The sequence below is a fragment of the Pyxicephalus adspersus genome, chromosome 11 (assembly GCF_032062135.1).
Source record: "Pyxicephalus adspersus chromosome 11, UCB_Pads_2.0, whole genome shotgun sequence".
Lineage (NCBI taxonomy): Eukaryota > Metazoa > Chordata > Amphibia > Anura > Pyxicephalidae > Pyxicephalus > Pyxicephalus adspersus.
In genome coordinates this window covers 47671135-47696121 of record NC_092868.1, presented here as the reverse complement: position 1 = coordinate 47696121, position 24987 = coordinate 47671135, and the positions used below count along the sequence as shown (strand labels likewise).

At 39.6% G+C, this 24987-nt stretch overlaps 2 protein-coding genes across 3 annotated transcripts in view; both read right to left on the bottom strand.

Annotated features, from left to right (window-relative positions):
- Positions 1-713: 713 nt before the first annotated feature.
- SMIM1 (small integral membrane protein 1 (Vel blood group)) lies at positions 714-8181 on the bottom strand. Its single transcript, XM_072426346.1, has 3 exons — positions 7893-8181; positions 3423-3546; positions 714-1036 (listed from the first exon to the last, which is right to left on the bottom strand). The coding sequence occupies exons 2-3, from the start codon at positions 3527-3529 to the stop codon at positions 904-906; spliced, it is 240 nt and encodes a 79-aa protein (XP_072282447.1). The 5' UTR covers positions 3530-3546; positions 7893-8181; the 3' UTR covers positions 714-903.
- Positions 8182-13160: 4979 nt separating this feature from the next.
- The window catches only part of CCDC27 (coiled-coil domain containing 27), a 20683-nt gene continuing 8856 nt past the window's right edge, over positions 13161-24987 (bottom strand). For both annotated transcript variants that reach the window (XM_072426004.1, XM_072426005.1), the window contains 10 exons: positions 24708-24837; positions 23867-24030; positions 22974-23135; positions 21601-21825; positions 21037-21241; positions 20154-20284; positions 19834-19911; positions 18377-18589; positions 16866-16970; positions 13161-13681 (listed from right to left, as the gene is read on the bottom strand). In XM_072426004.1, the coding sequence (XP_072282105.1) occupies positions 13547-13681; positions 16866-16970; positions 18377-18589; positions 19834-19911; positions 20154-20284; positions 21037-21241; positions 21601-21825; positions 22974-23135; positions 23867-24030; positions 24708-24837 (1548 nt within the window). In that variant the 3' untranslated portion in view covers positions 13161-13546. The remainder of the gene's footprint in view (positions 13682-16865; positions 16971-18376; positions 18590-19833; positions 19912-20153; positions 20285-21036; positions 21242-21600; positions 21826-22973; positions 23136-23866; positions 24031-24707; positions 24838-24987) is intronic.

Genomic DNA, 24987 nt, shown 5'->3' with positions numbered 1-24987 from the left:
CCTAACCCTGGCCGGCAACCCACAGCAGAGCTGGAGCCGGCAGAGCTCCGGAGCCGCATGCCGCTCTTGAGCCTCCGTGTGGTGGCTCCCTTCCCTAGTTACTGTGGCCGTTGTTAACACTTCCGCCACCGGGGTAAATAGGGAACATTCCCACTCCTCCGTATGCATTTCGAAGGGGAGGCATTTCCCTTCAGGTGCGTTTCTGGTGGGGGGGGGCTCGAGAGAGAGTCCGGCCTAGTGTGCTCCTGCCTACTCTTGAAATGGCCTAGAGGCCCAAAATGTTTGCTGACCTCTGGCCTAGGGCAACACATGTGCATGTAGCCATTCATTTTAGCAATGACAGGGAGGGAATACAAGTAAAAAAACAAAAAAAAATCCTCCCGTATACAAGGTGCCGCAATACAACAATTCTATATCGAAATTTTATAGAACAAATGTTAATTTATGAATTGTTATCTAAAAGTTGGGCTAGAATTTGACATTGCTAATATTAGAGATCCCCATGGACCACATACAGGCCAGGATTTTCTGACTCTATGTACACCCCACTATTCTAAAATTACTGCAGTGTGATGGAGGAATGTGTGGGAATCCTGGCCACTTATGGATACATGGCTCCTAGCAAACAAGTTCTAAAATTGGACAGTGGCATTTATGTTGCATATAGCAAGTAAAATATTATCTGACCGGATTGTGTAGAACAACACAGACAATTTTCTGGAAGTTTTTACTCATAAGGCAAACATAAACCTTCATTTTGTGCCTTTTCTTTCCATTTTCAATATCCTTATAATGAGATAATTTTATCATCCTTCATGTGAGAGCTCTATAAAACAGTTCCATTGTCTTCAGATAGAGGGCGCTATTCTCATCTTCAGATTCCGTGTAGTAGGTGATGTCCTGTTAACCTTTCTTGCACTTGTGTACATAGTAACCTGTGACATACCCAATGATAAATATAATCCAGAACAAGGCCAGTCCTCCCAATACTTTCATGACGATCCCAATCCTCCCGGTGCACAGCACATTGTAGGCTCTGGAAGAAGAAACGATACGTCATTATATACATTGCTTCTGGGGTAGATAAAAACTATTTTCGGGTAGATGGATATAGCCTATGTCTAGGAGAAGAGGGATCAGGAGAGCTATGCTGGCTGAAGTATACAGGCTGACCTTTCTGAATTAGGAATTTTGACTTTACTGGCTGTACACTTGTTAAGAGGTATGTAGTCTCCAATATCTCATATGGACATGTCCATAGTCTCCACCATTTATAATAGGCATGTCTCCAGTCCCCAACATCTCATATAGACATTTCTTAGTGTCCATCAACTACTACTGACATGTCTACAGTCTCCACCATCTCCAAAGGACATGTTCCCAGTCTGCAACAGATTCTATAGACCTGTCCACAGTCTCCAACATCTCCCCTAGACATGTCTACAGTCTCCAACAACTCTTAAAGACACAATCATAATCATCATAATCTCCTATAGACATGTTCCCAGTCTCCAATATATTCTATAGACATGGCCACAGTCTCCAACAACTACTAAAGACACAATTATAGTCATTATAATTTCCTATAGACATGTTCCCAGGCTCCAACAACTCCTAAGGATATATCCTCAGTACTTCAAAATCTCCTATAGACATGTCCACAATCTCCAACATCTCCAGTAGACATGTCCCTAATCTACAACATCATCTTAAGGTATATTCCACGTCTCCAACATCTCCTATAGATACATCCACAGTCACCAACAACTATTAAGACATTTCCTTGGTCTCTAACTTTTCCTAAAGACATGTATGCAGTTTACAACATCTCCTATAGACATGCCCTAAGTCTCCAACATTTCATATAGACATGTCCATAGTCACCAACATCTCATATACTGTAGATAGGTCCAAAAACTTATAGATATGTCCACAGCCTCCAACATCTTCTTTAGACGTGTCCACAATCTCCAACATCTCCAGTAGACATGTCCCTAATCTACAACATCATCCTAAGGTATGTTCTTAGTCTCCAACAATTACTAAAGACATGTCCTTTGTCTCTAACATTTCCTAAAGACATGACCGCAGTTTCCAACATCTCTTATAGACATGCCCCAAGTCTCCACCATTTCATATAGACATGTCCATAGTCACCAACATCTCATATAGATAGGTCCAAAAACTCTTATAGATATGTCCACAGCCTCCAACATCTTCTATAGACGTGTCCACAATTTCCAACATCTCCAGTAGACATGTCCCTGATCTACAACATCATCTTAAGGTATATTCTAAGTCTCCAACAACTATTAAAGACATGTCCTTGGTCTCTAAAATTTCCTAAAGACATGTCAGCAGTTTCCAACATCTCCTATAGACATGCCCCAAGTCTCCACCATTTCATATAGACATGTCCAAAGTCACCAACATCTCATATACTGTAGATAGGTCCAAAAACTCCTATAGATATGTCCATAGCCTCCAACATCTTCTATAGACGTGTCCACAATCTCCAACATCTCCAGTAGACATGTCCCTGATCTACAACATCATCCTAAGGTATATTCTTAGTCTCCAACAATTACTAAAGACATGTCCTTTGTCTCTAACATTTCCTAAAGACATGTCCGCAGTTTCCAACATCTCCTATAGACATGCCCCAAGTCTCCACCATTTCATATAGACATGTCCATAGTCACCAACATCTCATATAGATAGGTCCAAAAACTCTTATAGATATGTCCACAGCCTCCAACATCTTCTATAGACGTGTCCACAATCTCCAACATCTCCAGTAGACATGTCCCTAATCTACAACATCATCTTAAGGTATATTCTAAGTCTCCAACAACTATTAAAGACATGTCCTTGGTCTCTAACATTTCCTAAAGACATGTCCGCAGTTTCCAACATCTCTTATAGACATGCCCCAAGTCTCCACCATTTCATATAGACATGTCCATAGTCACCAACATCTCATATACTGTAGATAGGTCCAAAACCTCTTATAGACATGTCCACAGCCTCCAACATCTTCTATAGACGTGTCCACAATCTCTAACATCTCCAGTAGACATGTCCCTAATCTACAACATCATCTTACAGTGTATTCTAAGTCTCCAACATCTACTAAAGACGTGTCCTTGGTCTCTAACATCCCACAAAGACATGTCCGCAGTTTCCAACATCTCTTTCTAGAAATTGATACATTGCTGGCTGTCATGTTGATTCGTGTATTCAATGTTTTTTGACTCACTGATGGACAAGATCAGACGTTGTTATCTCTGCCTATTCTATCTCAGTAAAGTGTCTAAGTGTTGAATCCAAAGATTTTCAGAAGTAATGGCTGTTCCCAGTTTCTCTTAGGACCTGTTCCCTTTGCAGCAACTTTTGCCATGACTTCAAGACGTTTTTGTTACCTCCTCCAGGCCGGGGTTTCTGTGCTCGATGTGTTGACGCTGACTTCATCCTGATTTTGTTCGTTCCAGCGGCTATAATGGACGCCTGGGGTTTCCTGAGATTGCATCCCTGCACCAAGCTAAGCTGGGACATGGAAAAAGAACAAAACTCCAATTAGTTCTACAAGTACCCCCTAACAGTATAACAGGATTTAATATAAACAAAATCATTCATTTTATCAATATTTATATTCAGTTCTTGTTTCCACATCTTCCTGAAGAGCAGAGGGGAAGTTTATTTAATGAAGAATAAAGAAAGGAAGAAGATCTGAGGGGAAACGGCACAAATCAGAGCCAAATATTAAGGACTAATATCCAGTATACATAAAGAGGGGTGTAACATAGGTGAAGGGTCCGAATAGAAGATTGCACACCCCTTCCAAATATTGTCCCATGTTCTTCAAATAAAATACATAACTGGCACATGTCCTGCAATGCAAGGCTTCCTATTCAGAAGTAACATAACTTTGCCACACATCAGTGGCAGAATACAATATGCACTACAATATACAACAATGAGTATTCATGGCTCAGAATAGGAAAAATAGAAACAGGATGGTGTAATGGAGTAAATTGTATTTTATTCTGCTGCTGACTCGTGTGCAATAATTGACCGATTCTGCAGAAAAAGACTGTGAATATTTACCCTTCCAATAGCATTGAGTCTTTACCATTCAGCACTTCCAGGGATGTCAAATATCTGCCATCCCCGCCACCCACTGTGGTTCAGTCCTCAGACACAGGAAAGTAAAGGCCAGCGGGAGGAACCACGGAACACAGAGGGGGGAACAGCCACTCTGCACTCCTGGTCTAGTGCTGAATATGTACCTGGAGGACAGCTGAGTTTGGACTCACCACCATCCAAAGAGGTATAGTGACTTCTATTGCAGACAATTATTCATTTTTATTTCTAGAAAATACAGTGACATTTATTTCAGACCTCGCTTTCTCAATAAAGAAGGCCATGTGATCTTAATGTCAGTGCTGATTAGATAGCTTTGTTACATTTGACTTAAATGGCCTTGGTAAGAAAAATGAGCGTAAGAGCAAGCATTAAAATCGATTTCTTTTATTACGGATGTCATGCGATCACTAAGCCAGCATTGAAACACCATATGGATAGAAAAACAAAACCATATGAATTGTTTTTTGGAAGCACATTTTATATTAACATTCTGCACAATTTGCATCTTATTTATGCAACTTTTACAATAAGTGAAATAAGTGAAATCAAGTTTTTTCTACCTATCCCTATTTACCAGCGAGGCTAATGAAAGGTAACATTTTTTTACCTTTAAAATTCCTAAGTTGCTTAAGATTCCTAAGTCAAAAGTTATTTCTGTTCTCGAGACAAACTAATATCGCCTTTATGATCCATGTCTTTTATTAATAATTGTCATACTAGGCAGATAAAATACCAACAAACCAAGCGCCAGTGCTGGTTATCTGCTATTCACTGTCCACAATCATCAGAACTCCAGTAACTGATCATTATTATTATTATTATTTAATTTTGGCATATGCAGCCCATTTATTACAATTACAGCCACAATCATCACTTTTAAAAGTGGCAACCAAAATAAAAAACACCAAGATATCCATTGTGACCAATAGTATTTGCTATTTTCAAAGTGGCATTTGCTATGTTGGTATCCTAATGTGGTGATCATGCCCATCGTCACATTGTAAATGAGCTGGCATTAGTAAAAATAGGTTCCTACAATAATAATTTTATTCATGAACTAGCTTTAATTAATAAATGTGATAATCATTGCATTTATGGGGCCTGATTAATAAAGCTCTCCAAGAATAGAGTGGATGCACTTTCATCAGTGAAGCTGGGTGATCCAGCAAACCTACAATGGATCTGGTCCAGTATTCAAAACATTACATAGCAAATGACTATGAAGAAATCCATTCCAAGTTTGCTGGATCACCCAGCTTCACTGATGAAAAGTGTTTCCTCTTCAGTCTTAGAGAGCTATAATAAATCAGGGTCATGGATGGATAAGGCGCCCTTATTTCAGCAGAACTAACAGCACTTTGCTGGTGATCATCGTGGTTGCCCCTTTATAAATGAGCACCCTGCCTTTGTATGGCTACCCTAATGGAGTTTTCCCCCTATTTACGATGGCTGTAATTATGACTGGTGGGTGTGGCGCCTCTCTTATTCCCTAATCAAATGTTTGGGCAAAGCTGGTTAAGGGCACAGCTTTACCAGCCACAATGAAGGGGTCTTCCACCATGTGAATGAATCCTTTAATACAGGCATGTCCAAAGTCAGGCCCGGGGGCCAACTGCGGCCCGTGTTCAGATTTCCACCGGCTCACAGCCTCTGTCATCACAGGAAATCCCCTACATCATTATAGTGGGCGTGTGCTGACCCACACGGACCACACCCACTCTGATTCCAGGAATGTTCCCTGCACGGAGCCCGCACTGACACCGGACGCTGTGCACAGAGAATCCCTCACATCACCTGGGTGGGCGTGTGCTGGTCGCGACACACACAGATCACGCCCACACTAACCCTAGTTACTAGTCGGCCCCCACACATTTTCACCTCACCAAATCTGGCCCTCTTTGCAAAAAGTTTGGACACCCCTGCTTTAATATCAAAGAACCCTTCATAATTTATTTTACAACAAGCCCAAAAAACGTTACCTGCATACAGGAAACAAGTATACCAGCAAGAGGATCATTTACACAGCCCAGGGCAAGCAAATCGTTTAGAAAATGTGAGCTCATGGGCTTCCTACACCCAGGCATGTTCACCATACGCCATGTGTGCTGCAGAGGAAGGCACCGCCTGGCACACCGTGAAATATCCAGCCATAAACAGAAAACATTTTCATGCAGAGATAATACTGAAGAATAAAATATAATCACTCTTGCAATTATATAAATATGTGGATCTGAAAATACTACCTAAATATTGCAGGTTTACCACCATTGGCCTCTAATTGTATGGGCCTAAATAGAATTTGTTATGGGGCATTTCCCAGTAGCAAAGAATAGAGAATAAAAAATTTCCCTTACTTCCTGTTAGGACATAAAGTACCAAGGAGTGCCAATGCAACATATCAAAGCTATGGGCTTGAATCCAGAAGTCACTATAGTAATTGATCTTAGTTCAGGCACTCCTGGAACTATGCAAGGACTCTAGCAACTTAACTAAAGCCATAGCACCCCATGTAGCTACTATGGGGCCCAAGGGTGAGATAGGTCCCCGCAAGGGTTCATGTCAGTTGCAGAGGATCATGCTATAGGGATAATGCTAGTTACAGATCTCCTTTTCATTCCCCCTATCTAGATGTATTGCCTTCAGATGTTCAGACTACCCCAGCCATCACTTTTAATAATGTTTTTTTATTATTAATAATATTAAACAGTATTTATATAATGCCAACATATTACACAGCGCTGTACATTACAATAACTCTTTCTGCTTAATACATAATTATTATTATTAAGCAGTATTTTTATATATTATGCAGCGCTATATATTTAATAGGGTGTTAGCACTCTGCCTTTGCAGCGCTATGTCCCAGGTTCAAATCTTTACCAGGACACGATCTGCATGGAGTTTGCAGGTTCTCCCCGTGTTTCCTCCGGGTACTCTGGTTTCCTCACACATCCCAAAAACATGCAATTAGGTTAATTGGCTTCACCTCAAAAATTGACCTTAGAATGTGGTAATGACATATGACTATGGTAGGGACATTAGATTGTGAGCCTCTTTAAGGGACAGCTAGTGACATGACTATGGACTTTGTACAGCGCTGCGTAATATGATGGCGCTATATAAATACTGTGTAATAATAATAATCCTGAGGGTGCCAGAATGTCTTCCCTGTTAAAAAGTAAAATCATATTTGTAATTCTAAAAATGAGCCACACTTGTGAAAAATGAGCCAACACAAAAAAATTTGTATTAAGTATAGAATAACTGAATTATATGTTTCATGTTAGAACCAATCCGCAATTGACATTAGACAGGTCGCCTAGGGTCCCATAAAAATTTACAATGGGGTCCCATTAATTTTTCCTACACCCCTTCTGTAAACACAAATAATTTCTCCTAAATTTCGGTATTCATTTCTTTCGTTCTGGGGAGTTATTAATTATGCGTAACTCTACAGGGAGCCCACGGAGGTCCCATACTAAAAGCTGACCCCATTACACATTTCCTGGGGGCCTTGCCTGCAAGTTTTGCTTTCAGCACATTGAACTCCAAAACCCGACAGCTTCCCTATACCCCCCTTCTTTTTTGGAAAATGTGCTCAGGTTTGTTGTTAATGTCTCAGCTTGCTCATTAAACAGCCATTAAAGCGTAACTCCTTCCTGTGCTTGATGACATTCCTCTGCTTTCCATACTGAATTAGAAAAAGAACATTTTATGCAGAATTAGTAAAAGGAGCCAACGCTTACCTCACCGGGGAAATGTCGACTTCTCTGGAGGTGCTGCAAAGTTTTTCTGGGAAAGAAGCACAGACAGAACTTCAAGCAAAGCTCAGCTGACTGTGTGTAGTTCCTTTCTGGAAGGGATCCAAAGCCTTCCTCTGAACAGAAGGGAAAAGAATGAGATTTTACTGCCTAAGCCAATAGCCAAGAAGAGAAGAAGCTGGGGGAGTTGTGTAACAAAGGGAGGGCAGATATACAAGGGGTGGGATGGAGGACATGAGGCTTAGGAAGAGGGGCTGAGCTGACTCTCATAACTTTGGAAGAAAGAGAAAACTGTTACATTGTAACCAACAACTCTTCCTTGTGACCAATGAGATTTTATATCAACAGAAACATAATGTAATTGGAAATGAATGATTGGCATTCAGTCCTTTAAGGACTTGGTCCTTGAACTGATTGCTATCACAGATCTGGATTATATGGAGTGTGTGTGCAGTCCCCTTGTGTTTGCATATCGGTCAGTAGAAATATGCCAACTATGACTATATTGCTAAAGCAAAACTCTCGGGATTAATTTTTCATATATTTACAGCGTACCTAAAATAAGAATTTTTACTTTACATAAAAGTGTAGACAAACTTTTTATTTGAAGCGTACCTAAACTCAGAAATTTCCATTTACATGACGTGTATAACCCTTTTATGTTGGGTAAAAAAAATTATTTTTTTAAATGAGCACCGCCCCCCAATTCTAAAGAATGAATAGGAGCGCAAAGCCTCCTGGGATACCTACTGTATGTCACGCATCCCAGGAGGCTCTTGGGTGCTCCTTCTGCACATGTCCGAGCATCTTTTCTTGGGGAAAAACATTTTGCCGTTCTCACGCATGCGCAGTGAGATCGGCAAGTTTTTTTCCCATCCTACGCCACCTGATCTCGTGTCTGGGTTAGGTGACGTAGGATGAAGAACAGGAAGAAGAGATGAGGATGGCTCGTAGACGAATGCCAGGACGACGCGGGACCCGACGGAGGAGACCTCCGGATGGATCAGACTTCCCTGTGGGATTGAAGGTAAGTGGATTTTTTTTGTTTTAGGCAGTTTTGGGTTTAATTCCACTTTAAAGAAAAAATTTTGTTTGTTAGTGATTTTTAAGTGCAGGAGATCAAGAATATGGGTGAGCAGTGCTGCACCCTATTTTTTTTAAAGGCAATCCAGACTTTGCAGTGCCAGGTCCCAGGTGTGGATCTTGGCCAAGACATTATTGGCATGGAGTTTGCAGGTTCTCCCTGCGTTTGCGTGGGTTTCTTCTGGTTTCCATGCAGTTAGTTTAATTGGCTTCCTAAAATTGACTTTAGATTGTGTTAAAGACCTTTAGTAGGGACATTAGAATGTGAGCCCCTTTGAGGGACAGTTAGTGACATGACTATGGACTTGTACAGCGCTGTGTAATATGATGGCGCTATATAAATACTGTGTAATAAAAATAAAGTGTGATTTTTTTTGTTTTGGGTTTACTTCCGCTTTAAGCTGTTTACTTAGCAAAGTGAATTTTCACTCTGCAAGGGACATTTTAATCAGTTTAGAGAATTAGGTAAAGCTCTGCAGACTTCAGCCAGCCAATCGTGGTGCAAGCAAGAATCCTGTTTTTTTTACATTCCCTTTGCACATAATGGGATGGATGGATACACACGGGTATGCTTTCCCAAATGAATTCACAGTGCATTCACTGAGCAAAGAATACTATATCTTGCAGAAAACATAATCAGCTAAGTAATCAGCATGGGCTAATTTAGTATGTCAACCCCTTTAAAGCAGACCTATCATCACATTTTTAACATTAACATTATATCCCCTTTTTATAATAAAAAAATGAGTATTTTTGTTTTTGGATAGCTCTAGTCCTCTCTTCTGTCTTTACCAACATGGCGGTAAAGGCGAAGGGGAAACTCGCAGCCTCCTGGTATACATGCGTCATATCCCAGGAAGCTGTGAACTGCTCCTTCTACACATACCCTATTCTGTGCCATCAGAGGGCTTTCCTATATGTGCCTGCGCTGCAAGACCAGAACCTTTTTTTTTAAATTTGCAGGAAGACACATCACCCGATTTTTGGCCTGTGAAGTGAAAGTTTGGGTGAACTGAAATAGAACCTGTAACAAAGAAGAAAGGGACAGCACAGGACTCCCAGGGCTCGGATTATGGATCAAAGGGTTTTCAAGTGATATTTGTTTAATATTTAATCTATTTAATTTAATACTGAATTTTGCAAACAAACATTGAACAGGGGAAGGTCAAACATAGACTTTTATTGGTCCAGACAGTCCCGGAAAGACAGCTTTGAGACAAATTATATTATTATATAATTATATTATTCCTATAAGTCTTTATTTACTAATTTCAAAATAGTATGCAGTGCTACACTTTTTTGACCAATACATATTAAGGACCAATCTTGGTTGGCTTTTGTTCTCTTACTAACCTGTGCTCTCTCCATACAAGTCTATGGTAAAGGTCTATACCAGGGCAGCAGAAGCAGGTCAAATGCAGGTTACTTTAGCTGCAATGACTTCATCTCACAGGAGGGTTCTTTAGTTCTTAAACATCAAGCTCATTTTGCACAGGTATAAGATACACACTGTATCCTGGTCTGATAAGTTTGCACTTGAGTGGCCTGCAAGAAACCTTGACCATCTTCCAAGAAAAGGTGACAATCTGGTGTCCCAGCTCTATATCAGTGAACTTAGTTTTGGAATGAGTTGTGCAGCAATGTGATAGTCCGGTGACTACAAAACTTTGGTGTAAAAAATGTAGTTGTTGGCTTTACCAGGACAGGTTAAGATTAATATTTCACCTTATCTATAGACCAGTGTTTCTCAGCCTGGGTTCCTCCAGAAGTAGCTTTTCAGGTCATTGTACATGACTTCAATGATCATTTTGGCACTCTGGGTGACATTCTTCCCAATGGCCAGCAATGTAAGAGGCATTTGTCTCACGGCACCAATGTAATGTGAGCTGTGGATATTTTAATTATAGCAGGCCCTGAAAAAAGTAATTTCAAAGGTTCCGCCTTGCTAAAAAGTTTAGGATTAGCTGCTATAGACTATAGGGCCATCCTGATAATCCACAGACGTCATCTGTCTAAATAAATTGGATAATTTTGCCAACTTTGTGAGTTATCTATCTTAAAGTATAAAAAAAAATGTGCAGTGGTGGAATAAACAGCATATATATATATATATATATATATATATATATATATATATATGTATATCCCATGCTCATCTTTCCTCTCTGATGATGAACTGTTGGGAGTTCCATGGTCTGTACATTGTATGGGATGATTCAGAGCCTGCAAACCAGTTGTCTTCTGCACGGAAATTGCTTTTAGTACCCCTTGGACAAAAGTGAGCATTTAGCCCTTGCACTGCAGGGGCGTCCTATTAAAATAATAATTAATAGTTTTTCCTAGAACTAGGCTTTAACATTACTGTGATCCACATATAAGGTCCAGCAAAAAAATATTCAAGTTAAAAAATAAGAGAACAACAGACAAATAAAAATGTGACAGTCACATGAAAAAAAAAATCTGTTACGCAGAATACAAATAATATACAACAGTTGCAGACGTGATTCGGCTGTTCAGAAGTTATAAGAAGTTTGGAACACAAGTCTAATAATTGACTGTGTAAACCAGATCTGTCCCACAGAAGTTAGCTAAAGTTTATAATTTACAAGTAACGGTTTCCATCATGCAGACAAGAGTAGCAAAGTGCAGATAAAGAGCAATTTGTAACTCCGATAGGGCACCAAAGGTTCTGTGTGTGCCTGGCTGATAACAAGATGAAAACAGCATTCATGCATCAGAATTACCCATTATCTCTGTATGTATATATAGAAAAGAACAACTGAATAACAGCCTATATATCACCTATAAATCACCTATAAATGTTATATATAGGAATATCGCTTTTTAATTGTATCCAAAACATTTTTATTTTTGTATTAAAATACCAGTTTTTAGGAAGCTTATTTGTGCAAAGCATTAATATTGGCTATAAATATTCTCAAGAAGGTAGAAGTTCCAAAGTCATTGTACAAAAATCAGATGGTGGGTGAATTTTTATTCTCTACACGTTTCGCAAAAGCAGCTGCTTCTTCAGGGTAAATTAAAAAACACAACTCTATAATGACACATAACCTATATTTAATAAACTGAATCTGTACACATAAAAATAACATAAAAGGATCCTCATTAAACTCTGATATCCCACCTGAAAATAGGGCCAAAAAGCAGTGGCAACCTAGTTGGGGTCCTGCATATCCCCATTGAGTCCACCAGAAAATGAAAGAATCTGAGGAGGGTTGCAAATGGCACCGGTGATTACAGCACCCATAATATTTCTTTATTATACCAGAATAGGGTATTACTAAGAGGTCTGGCTGATTTGGTTGGTATGCTCACCTACCAAGTTGGATTGGGGGATTTTCTGCCATTCTTTGTGAATCCTTCCAAGCTCAGTCAGATTGAATGGGGACGGTCAGTGGACAGCCATTTTCAGATCTCTCTAGAGATGTTCAATGTGGTTCAAGTTAGGGCTCTGGTTGGTGGGCGACCCAGATAGTTTGATTGGTTGGTGTGATATATTGCACTTGAGAAAAAACAAAATAATATAGAAAAGGGGAAAGAAAAGACAGGCTTTTGTAGACAGTATTGGTGTTAAAAAGCAAATGTATTTGTTTCAAAGATTTTTTTCTTAATTAGACATAGTCCTACTATGCTAATTCCCTACTTAACATAGGCCAACTATACTAGTTCAAAAAAAAAATATAAACCTGTGTTGAACATGTCACACAGAGTTGAAGTAACCTTGATTTTGTCTCGATATCCGACGCGTTTCGCCCCTAAGGCTTCCTCAGGGGACTTAGACACCAAGACTGTTTATAACATACAATATAATATTAGATACAGTAAAAGTGCCATGTCTTGATATAATAACATGATATATTATATTGATGTACTAATATGAGGATAGCGATATGAAAGTATATGATAGTAAATTAAACTGGTAGATGTAAGTAAACTATTCATAAAAAAGTTTAACTTGGTGTTTTTGGCCATAGTTGATAACAAGAACAATAGGTAAAAATGTCAGCAGGCTAGATGTTCCAGTGTTTTAAAAAAAAAGTTTAAGAAAAATAATTCTGCATAAATCTGTATTTACCACCTCCATCCCACTTCTTTTCAGGAGCATTACTAAAAGTAATAAAACATCTTTACTAAAATTGTTTTTGAGTTTTATTATATTTATTTTTTACAAATGTACAAATCATGTAAATACCCCGGTCATGTAAAATCATTATTGCTTTCACTGAACTCCCCAGGACTATCAGCAGCCATGAATGTTAAGCCAGGACATCCTGGGTTTTGTGATTCCACATTCATAAGGAAAACTCCTAGTTTAAACAATTCGCTTTTAATAAGTTTGTAACGAGACACAATGCTAATTTCACAACATTGCAATTGGCTAAAGTTCTTTTGTTCATTAAACCAATTAGATACCAGAAATAATTTTGGAAAAACAAAGAAACAACCTGATTGGTTGCTGGTAGAGGCACAGGCACCAATGGAAGCACACAATGTCCATTGTAAGTCATGTGACCACACGCCCCTGAGGATTCTTTTCATTGTGCTTTCTTTCTCAGGGTGGAGGATGAGTGCTTGACAGCGGCGGAGGTTTCTGATAGGTGTAATGGTGGAACTTTGACTCCTTTCTGTTTTAGCTGCTGGTGAAAATCTGACCTATCTGTGATTATTCTCTGCAAGGAAGAAAGAAAAAAAATGGATGGATAAATGCTTTTTTGCAGCAGAGTTTAATCCTGATAGGATTGCAAATTGCATTGCTTAGGAGATAGTTCCGATGGGAGGAACATTGGTTTATTTGTGGTTCCTGATGGCTGACACCTCACCAAGCACTTGGCAGCCACAACTAGGAGGGAGTTTATTGAATGAACATTTGAAGATTTAGCAGCTGGTGGTACCCAACCACTCCCTACCAAACCCTTTTATTCCCTATGGCCATCCCTGGTAAGACCTTGTAGCAACTCAACCAGGGGCATGTTTTCTGTGCCACCCCACTGCTCATGTAAAGTAAGTATGTAAGCATGTGTAGTGAAACAACCCTGATAAGAAATTCAATATATACTTTATATTTGCATTAGAACTTTTTGGGTAAATCGGGGCCGGCGTCACAAGGCAAATATGAGTTTTTGTGAAAATGTGAAAAGTGTAAAACTGTAAAAAGTTAGCATATCTACAAATAACCAACCCTGCAAATTGGATTGCGTGAGTAACAGAGAGGGTGTTATAAAATAATGGTGCGTGTCACAATTAATTAAAGCATGACAAAGATCCCTAATTAGTGGTCAGATATCAGGTCTTATGACCCTCTCTTTGTATATAGGAACTCTGATACAAAGATAAGAAGTAAGCATCATACAACGCTCTGCACAATTAACAAGCACACTTTGTTACATTTGCAGTTTGTCATTAAAGAAACCCTGTCACCAGCTACAAATGTATTTTTAAAAAATGTCCAGGGGTGCTTATTTTGGCCACAATGTGTCTTCAGTATTCTAGGACATTCATCACTAAACCCCTAAAGCAGACCTAAACTCAACATTTTTACTTTACATAAAAGGGTAGACAACCCTTACATGTACAAATACACAAAATCTGAGGAATTACTTCTGCAACTGGGACTTTTAAGGCCAATGAATATTAATTACAATAATATAAATTCAAACCAAAATTTTATTTACATCATTAAAACATACTTCAATTAAAACTTTTAAAAATGTGAAGGAAATATTGTCAAACATTCCTGGGTGGAATGGAATTGTTACCCTGTTAACTTGACGCGTTTCGCAGAGTGTATCTGCTTCTTCAGGAACAGAAAAGACAAGAAGATCTGATACATGCAGCACATAGGATCCAGGTGAGGATAGTCAGGGACAGCGGCTTTAGGGCTATTTTTCAATCAGCAATTATTTCCAATATAGGCTTGTTACTTGTCAATATGTAGTTCAAAATAGCTATCTTCATATTTATTGTTTCCATTTGAATCTCCAGGTGTCCATGCATAAATTCTATTTTTTACTGGCCGTTCAAGAAAACATATCATATGGCTTTATCTTTGTTGTTTGGCTTATATCTCTGCGTCCCAGCCCATGGGAAGATGGTTGCTGACTGAAATTGCTGATAATTGAAAAAATATTGAAAAATAGCTCTAAAGCCACTGTCCCTGACTAACTCAACATAGCGATGTGTGGTTATTGATAAAGATGAAAAATTAAGGTGGTTAATGTTAAAATTGGTTGGATATTGGTAGACTTTTCCAATTATTGTATCCGATGAGGATATGGACAGGTTATAAATTCTCTTTAGCTGTGCACAGCCTCAGTATATATGCTGGCGATGCCGGGAAGATACATCTAAGGCTGTACGCTAAAGGGATGCAGGAGATTGTGCAAGCTGCTGAGCGGATGGGAAGACATGTAATTTAATTGATCTCCTTGCTGCTGCAAGGGACACTGCCAGAAAAAATAAACAGGACGTAATATACTACGATGGACCACAGCACAGGATTGGCCAAATAAATGTCTCCCAACATCTTTAGTGCATTTAATAAAGTACAATTATCCAATTATTGCTATGTACGTCTCTCCTCCCTACATGGTTGTGTTATCCAACTCGTTACATCACCAAGTACTTCCTCAGGGACATCAAACATCAAGTAGATAAAACTACCTCTAGTTTTAGTTAGGTAGTGTAGAAGTTGTCCAGATTTGGGATTTTTTTTTGGAATAGTAAATCTAATAAAGCTACTTAATCAATGTCATCTAAAATCTTGAAACAAAATGTGAAGCTGCTGCCTTACAATAAAATACCCAATACTATAATAAAAAAGAAACAAATCTTTTTCAAAGCTCACTCAATATAACCTGGAAAGGTCCAAAAAACCGAAGACAAAAAAACAACAAAAAAGACAGGCAACCTTTTTTATCCATGCAAATCTTTATTTGATGACCACAACCAAATCATCCCAAACCCCACACTGATACTGATTTCACAGGGTGAGAAAAGGACCCAGCACCATGATATGGGAGGGTGTTTAGTTTTCAGTAAAGTATAGACAGGGGACATGAGGAGTATAGAACAATCACCGGTCATTTGATCTGTATAATCTGATTGCACAGATTCCATACCAATGACACCAGAATTTCCACAGGTTGCTCACAATGGGATCTCTGCACAAACCCCAAATGAAAATGTTAGTTGGATGTTATTCAAATCTGCATTACTGGATATGTAATACCAATATATATGGAATGTAGACTATTGTTAGTTGTGTAAAGGGTGCTGAGCTAGTGATGTGTAAAGATGAAGTAAAGTGAAGTATTTTGTAAAAGGAAAATGTCTGTAAAGCTGCACTTATAAATGTAATTTTGCTTTTTTTTCTGCCAAAGGGTTTGCAATTCGGTTTAGTCTTATGATCCAGCCAGACAGCACAGCCAGGTCCTGGAACCCCCTGCACACTATAATTCAGGTAGGAAACACAGCTTGGTCCATGACCTCTCTCCACCTGTTATTGGACAATATGAAGGCAGCAGCACCCTGGTCCTCTATCCCATTGGTGTTAAACTCATAAAACTGCAGAAAGCAGTAAAATATCTAGCTGTAGCCCTGACTTCTCATCAAACCGAGGGTTACAGTGCAGAGGATGACAGAAGGCTGATATACCAGCTTGCTAATTATGTATAAAAATATATTTAAAGTTGTATGAAACTTTGCAACTATGCAGAAATCAAAGCTGGGTGTCATTTGCCCTGGGAGACTGAGGACATCTTGTGGTGGAAATAGGTACTGCAAGGATGACTACAGGTTACTGCACTCTGTAAATGCCCCCCCCCCCCCCTCCCCAATATAAAGCATTGTCCTTACTTGCATGGCTTCCAGAATTTCATTATCAGAGACTTCCACCTGCGGACCTTTGAACCCCGGAGCAGTGTAGGCGGCTTGTATTATTTTACTGCGGAACCTCTCGTACTGTGATAAATAAAAGAAAAAAACTAAAAATTAAGATCTCCTTTCAAAATGTCTTTAGGTGTTGGGAAGGGTATGGAGGGGTTATTGCCATTGTAGAGGGGCAGGTGTGAGTATTGTTGTCTTTGCTGACATCCTAAGCTTGACTTTGCTACTAACCAAGTCACAAATCTGGAACAAGCAAGCTGCTGCTAAAGTCCAAATAATGTAAGCACCACTGGTCATGCTTGTTCCAGGTCAGTGACTACCATATATTGAATTTAGAAAAGACAGGATGACAGCCCTGGATCCTGCACATTTCATAACCTCAGCAGCTTCCATTATGTGTGTCTACAGCTCCACCATGTGGTCTATACTTGCACTGCAGGCACTCATTATTGTTGGGTAATGTCTTCTGCATTAACTTCTTCACTCACTTTGAACAAGGAATGTTAAATTGTATCAGGTTATGTATACTTAGTAAGAATATTAATTAAGGGAACTTGTCATGTCAGAAATATGGGGGCTGGTGACAACACCTTGAGTAACAGCACATGACATTACAAAAATCTCATGGCACACCACCAAACAAAACGTACAAAAGTTAATTGGCTATCTGCTGCCGTCTAGTGGATGGGTTGGCTAATTTCCCATGGTACAACTGATCTCTCATGGCACACTAATGTGCCGTGGCATAGTAATTTGGAATCACCGCCACCATCTTCTCTTCTTCTTCCTGTTCTTTATCCTAGGCCACCTGACCCAGGAGCAAGATCAGGTGACGTAGCATGCGCAGAGGCGATCTCACTGCGCATGCGTAAGATCGGCAAATTTTTCTTTTTGCAAAAAAAGGCTCCTTCTGCTTGAGATGCTGGGGCATGCGCAGAAAGAGCGCCCAATAGCCTCCCGGGATGCCTGACACTCCCATTCATTCTCGACCGTCTAGGCATTCGACAATTAGGGGGCGGTTCTGCACCCTTTTTTTAAAAAAAGAGTGCAGCACCGACCCCTAATTGTCGTTGCACTTAGAAGAAAAAACAAACACACAGAATATTTACTTTTTTATATAAAAGGGATGTGAGTTTAGGTAAGCTTTAGGAATTCTTTATCGTGTAATAAATGTTAATTTGTAAAACAAAAAAAAATGTAAAAAACAATTGAAATCTATGAGCTGCACAGGTGTCATTCCTAACATCAGATGGGAGACAGACATGCCACGTGCGGAATATCGGAGCACAGAATTAAAGCTCAGATAATTAAATTTCCAAGTTTTGATCTGAGCTTGGAATATCTTAGATCAGAGTCAGAATTATGTGACAACTACTAGAAGTAAAACATGAATTAGGGATAGGGAATAGTTAGTAGAATATTAGTTGTCAATGCTCCCCTAGTGGTGACATACTGTAAATGACCATGAGCCTTGAACTTACCCTGGACTGTAATGCCTCCAGAGTCACCCTGACATGTTGCTCAGATGTTGCCAGGTCCCCAGCTTTGCTCTCTATCTGGCTTCTCTCTCCTTCATTCCTCTTCATTTGTGTCTGGCACTCCAGAATCTCCTTCTGTAACCTCTGAATGTCACTCTTTAGGTCACCAATCAAATCGTTCCTTCTGCTCACCTCTGATTTCAGTTCAGACGCCAGCTGGAGACACAGCGATATTCATAATATGTCACATAATAATAATATTGGTCAGTTCATCAGAACAACATTTACTGCTTCAGCCATATGTACTAGGATCAAAAATAACATACCACATAGTCCACAATAATTACCACCCTAATACCAAGCCCCACCTACGAGCAATAAGGACTTCCCCCGAGGAGCTTCTAAGGTCATGCCACAATGGTAACTCTGGCACTGGTACCGAAAGGCAGCTGTCACAAGTTTTTAAAAGCTGCTTGCTTACTGAAAAAAATTCTGCATAACGGCAGTTAGTTTTTCAAAAACAGACATTTTGTCAGATATAAAGCCAGGATCTGACCTCACTTTTCTCTACTGTCATAATGCAACTTTGTCATGGACCACCCCAGCTTGTGATTGGACAGTAAAGGAGTAGCAATACATCAGAGGCTGGAACTCCAATTGCGCGACTTGGACTTGAATCCGACTTAAGTCACCTAATGAATGACTTGCAAGTCGACTGGAGGGTTTCCCCCAGCAACTAGCAACTCACTCGTGACTTGCTTTCTCTGCTGATAGTTGAAGGGGGCTGGGAGGAATGCAGTGAGTCTTCTGTAAAATAACACTTCCTTTCTCCCCGCCTTTCTTGCATTCTAAGTTTTCTCCTCTAACTGCTGAAGGGGGAGGAGGAAGGCTGTGTAACAAAAGCCTCACTGCCTTCCTCCCTCCCCCCTTCAGCTGTCAGAGGAGAAATCTGTGGACTTAGAATGTGATCCTGTGCTCAAGAACAGGATCATAGCTCTATTTCTATATAGTTACAAATGGGGATAAATGAAGTGACTTGACTTGGGACTCGACTTGGAGTAATTCTTGGTGACTTGAGCCTTGACTTGGGACTTGGTGTAAATGACTTGGGACTCGATTCGGACTTAAAGGGTTACGACTTAGTCCACCCTCTGCAATATACTGATACGCTGTATACTAATTGCTCATGACTAAATAAATCCACCCTACACTGTTTAAAAGGTAAATGCAAGTAATGCAACATAGGCTATCACATGCATTTTAATAAGAAAGTTCCAACAAGAAGAAGCCCCTATGTAATGCAACAATAGGTGGGCGAAGCTGGGACTCTTTTTATTTCAGGGGTTTCATTTGATTGGCTGCCAAAGTCAGATCTCTTTTTAAGGAGTGAGAAGCGTAAATGAACATTAAAGAAGATTTATACAACTTTTAGTGAATGGGTCACATTTTTAGTCAGTCACCTCTCTCAGGTTATAATTCTCTTTCTCCATTGCTGCCATCATCTCTTCATGTTTCCTTTCTTCCCGCATGCTGGAAAACTTAATATTAATAAACAAATAAATATTAATAATATTAATTACAAAAAACAAATGCAATACATATTTCTGTGCCTGAGATATCTAAGCAGGACAGAACTTTGCAGTGCAACATATTCTTCCCGAATCACAGCACCTTCTCTGTCTCAGTGTCAGCAATAGCAAAAAACAGAACTCAATCCATTGTACCCAGTAAGGTCACAAGAAAGGACAAAACACAAATCATAATTCAGCCATGTTTGTACCTTGTTAGACATAGCCTGTAGCTGTACTCCTCTTTCCACCAGCTCCCTTTGTAACCCTTCTTTTTCCGACTCCAATTTCCTGAGCATGGACTTGTTGGAGGAGATAATTCTCTGCAACGAGGAGATGACACCTGCAAAAAATTAAGAAATTGTCATTTGTGTCCCTGGGTGGTCATTCCACCTTCTGAGTATGACATAAAATTCCCAAGAAAGAAAAGTCCTGGGAATTATGGCAGGAAAATCTCATTGTTAGAATATCAAGATCAAGTGCTTCTCAACCAGGGTTACGTGAAGCCATAGGGTTCCTGCAGAGCAGTGGTCATCAACCGGTGGTCCGCAAGAAAGTTTTGGTTGTCTGCAGCTATGGCCGGTGCGCCCCCCAGCGGGCTCAGAAGAAAGACGCACCCGGTGGGGGGTGCACCGGCCAAAGGCATGGACAATGCCCTTCAAAATGGACACAACCAAAAAGTGTCGTCCAAAACGTTGGCAACCACTGCTCCAGAGGTTGCTAGGGGTTCCATGAGCAATGAATGATTTGGACCTCTCAAGTCAGTGACACCAATGAAATTTTTTTCCATCATGTGTCATCCCAATGGACAGCACTGTAAGAGGCATTCGTCCCACTGATCACCACACTAATGTACTATGAGATGGGTATAAGAATTATAGCAGAGGTTCCCGGAAGACCTGAAAGTTATTTTAAGGTTTAACCCATATTAAAAAGTTTGAGACAACCTGGCCTAGAGCATTCAAGAATTCTGTGGCTGACCCAGAAGGATCCACATATAGCTAAGTGACTATATTTTAGAGGATATTCCCTTTAATTTTATTACTTTAATATAGAATGCTTTGTTTGGTATAGGTGGTTTTCCTATTATAGTACCTTTTGAAAGTTCATAATCCTTTTTTATGGCTTCTATTTCCTCCTGAAGTTTCTGTAGCATTGAACTTTTCTCCTCTGATTCATCCACAGATCGAGCGCTGTCTTTCTGGTCCTCTGGTTTAGCTATGAAGTCCATGTTGGGTTCCTGTGCTGTGTTCTCTCCATCTAACTCATGTTCAGTATTCTCATCATCATGTTCACTCTCCTGGTAGATGAAGGTTGACAATTTAGTATGCTGTGGCCTGATCATAGATGGTGTAATCTATAGTTAGATCACCTTTAGACCCGATTTCTTGATATGATGTCACATCTGATTTGATAAAAAGTGAGGTACACCCCCTTTATGGTGGAACAGACAAATAAAAACCCTGAGAAATGTTCTTGTTTTTCACTTCATATATATCTAAAAGAACAGTTTTACCAGAAGTTGGGCTTTAACCTAAACATAAATCCTATAAAGCCAAACTTCATTAAATATTGATATACAGTAAATAATTAGTAAATAACACTTTTTTTTATAACACAGAAATGATATATTAATAGATGACAGTAATAGTTTTTCACCTCGGCCTCTATTTGCGGACTGTCTCTGTGAATCTCCGAGTAACTCCCAGCTAAGGATATAGTGGAGACATTTCTCTCTGAGCTTGTCAACAGGCCCCTGGGACTTGATGATAAATCCAGAACTTCCTGAGTCACATCACGGCCGGAGGAGCCTTCCTCAAATTCAGGCAATCCATTTGTGCTATGGAGACTTACATGATCCAACTGCTCTACTGGAGAACCGTCCTAAAACAACAATAAATCTATCAGTACCGAACAGCTTCACAGCATTCCTGGGTTTGTGAAAGTATTTGTGCTACTAATAGACCGCCATTACCATAATACTCTACTAATGATGAGAACTATGATAACAGCCATTAAATCCAAACGACCAAAGGGATTTTCTTATAAATTTTGGCTTGTGGGTCTTAAGTTGGATTTATTCGTCTTATGTTGGATTTGTGGGTCTTATGTTGGGCTTGTGGGTCTTTTTATGGGCTTGTGGTGGACTCAATTTACAGCAAACTAGTCAATAGGTCTTCTTGACCAGACCAGTAAGCTTAGTGGACTAAGAGAGAGAATGGTCAAATGGTCCACTTACCATTTTTACCCCAAATATTTTATAGTTCACCAACCAGAAATCCCCACCCGTGTAACATCACTGTCCCAATGGAGACATACTATACGTCTGTATTCTATTTTCCTATTAGACCAATGGAGTCAAAAATGGCAAGGATTCTTGCCCCATAACTCCCTATTGTGCTTTAAGTGAAATTACATTTGGACCCCATTGAGTGACCTCAGGTGGCCCAAGGGGTATAGACATGAGCTTTCTTTATAGGGTTGGGACGCTCTACAAATACTAGATTGATGAGGGCCCTTTGGACACTTTTTTACCTGTTTGCTAATACAGTTAGTGAACTAAATATTCTCTTAAGACCAATGCACTAGAGTCAACCAATAACTCTCCATTTTAACTACTCATTTCTGTCTAGGTAGGTAGACACTTAGGTAGTAAGAGTCAATCCCACCTAGCACACATCTTCAAATAGACATGTCCATTGAGAGTACAATATGCCTGGTTTTATTAGTTTAGAAATTTTTTTAGATCATATGTTCTTTGATCACCTACTGTATCAAAACCAGTAGTTCAGAAAGTATTTATGCCAAAAGTAAGCATAACAGACAGGTAGGAAGAATGTTTAGAAGGGATCAACAACAGCAGCCAATGTGATGTCCTTGAGTGCCTTCTGCATGTGGTACCTATATGCCATTGCCGTTCAGCTGGAAGTAAAGAATTTACCAATCAAATGGGTCACATGATCTTTCACCAGCCCCTGCAGAATCCTAACCGGCACCTCCTAACAGCCATACAATTTAGGAAGATGACTGACCTCCTCTCTGCCGGTATGGGGGCGGCTTGTCTGCTGGAGATCACATTGAAGCTGAGAGATCTCATTTTTAAGAGTTGATATGATCTGATCCTTCCGTTTACTTTCCACCTCATACCTGGAGAGACGATTTATCTCTTCTCCCAACTTTAAAAGACATCGCTCCTAAAAAATGCATACAGTAATGAGAAGTTCCATAGTGTCACGTTAAATATAGGGTTCCTATGGTCAATTTAAAAGTACTAAACAGAGCCAAAAACAACAACTCCTTCTCTACCTAAAGCATGAAAATTTATGTAGAGAAATCATAGACACATTGAGCACAATCAATCCATCAAAAATAAGTTAACCTCCCCACTACACATTCTTTTTCTACATTGGTGTTTGGTTAGTCCGTAGGGAAGCAATGACTGCATGGCCAAAGCCCAAAGTCTAGGGCTATGTACACATGTGGAATGGTTCTCGCCTGATAATCGGCTCAGGGCTGATATTGGACGAGAATCTGGCGTGTGTACAGTGCTTGCCGCCTGGCGTCCGAACGACTGTCTTGGCCGATTCACGGACGATGAGCCATCGTAATGCAAGTGAAGGGGAGAGAGTGCAACGGGTGCCGTTCCGTTGTCCCCCCCCTTTTCTCTCTCCATAGAGAAGAATGGGGCTGTATGTACAGCACACGTTCATGCATCTTGCAGTTGTTTGTCATTGCAAAGGATCATGAAAGATCCCCTCCAACAACAAATATTGAATGTGTGTATTTAGCCTAAGCTGGAGGTGCTACTATCAACCACAGATGTTAGAATCCTGTGATCTAGATAAGGCCTGGTAGGATATGTCCAGACATGTCAAGTTTATGAGCACCTTAGAAACACATATAGAGGTTAGTGGGTGATCTCTACCTTTTCGTTGAGCACTGTTATATACCATGGCGTCTTTATCTCTACGGAGGTGAGATAGGCCTGAGGGCTCTGAGATCCACTGTGATGGAGACTTAGTGATGAGCCGTCCCAAATGTTGCTTCTGGTGTGATCGGTTGAGCTATAAATGTGAGGGAGCTTCCTTTCTATAAAAGTTACAGCAAAAAAACCACATATAAAAAAGTCACAATTTTGTGGGAGGACAAAAATGCGACATTTGTCATAAAGGTCAGTGATCCATATTGTAAATTTCTGTGAAATTACAAAAATATATACATAGGACCCCCCTGGGGTTGTTGATGTGCAAAGGACAGCAATTCAAAGTACTCAAAAGTCACTTTTTACTAAAATGATTATGGGCTGCACATTGGGTGTTATCATTTTACTGGATAAGTCCAAATCTGGACCCAATCCACCAACACAAACGGGAATAGACAAATATTCTGATAAAATGAAGCATAACTCAAGTGGTTATGGTGAAATTTGTGACCTCAGCAATGTGAACCATAAATTCCAGAAAATTGGGGGTATGGCATTTAACAGAATATGCAGATTTGGCAAAAACATTAAAACAATCAAAATTGGATCAAACAGATCAAACTTGAAACATACTTGTGGCTATGGATTAGCCAGAATGTTGATTATTATATTAATATCAAAATGATTTTATGTATCACAATCATGATCAAAATCAAATACTTGCTGATCAATTGGAGTTATATACATTGTAATTTCAGTTTTGAAAATGCTTTTGAATAGCATAGAGTACGCATAGCATAAATTGGAATTATAGAAAACACTTTAATAATCTGCAAAACATTACCCATTGGGAGTGTAAAGCTGCCATTTCTACAGTATCCATGGTGTGATCCACTGGACGTTTGCAAGTCAATGAGTTGGGAGGAGACGTTGCTTTCAAAGGAAAACGCCACGCTAGACGAAAGTCCTGGAGACTGCAGGAAGAAGTAAATATATCTGTTAGTAAAAGTAAATTAAAATAGTTGGTTGTGATTCTCAAAAATGGCTTAACCAGTTAACCAGCTGGAACTTTTCTTGACATCTTGCATCTCATTATATATACTATATATATATATATATATATA

Bases quoted from the DNA above. Each gene is read 5' to 3' on its own strand.
- SMIM1 (XM_072426346.1), bottom strand. From the start codon at position 3,529: ATGCAATCTCAGGAAACCCCAGGCGTCCATTATAGCCGCTGGAACGAA. The intron at 1,037-3,422 runs GTAACAAAAACG...TTCTTCTTCCAG, and splicing joins GAAACCCCGGCCTGGAGGAG to AGCCTACAATGTGCTGTGCA.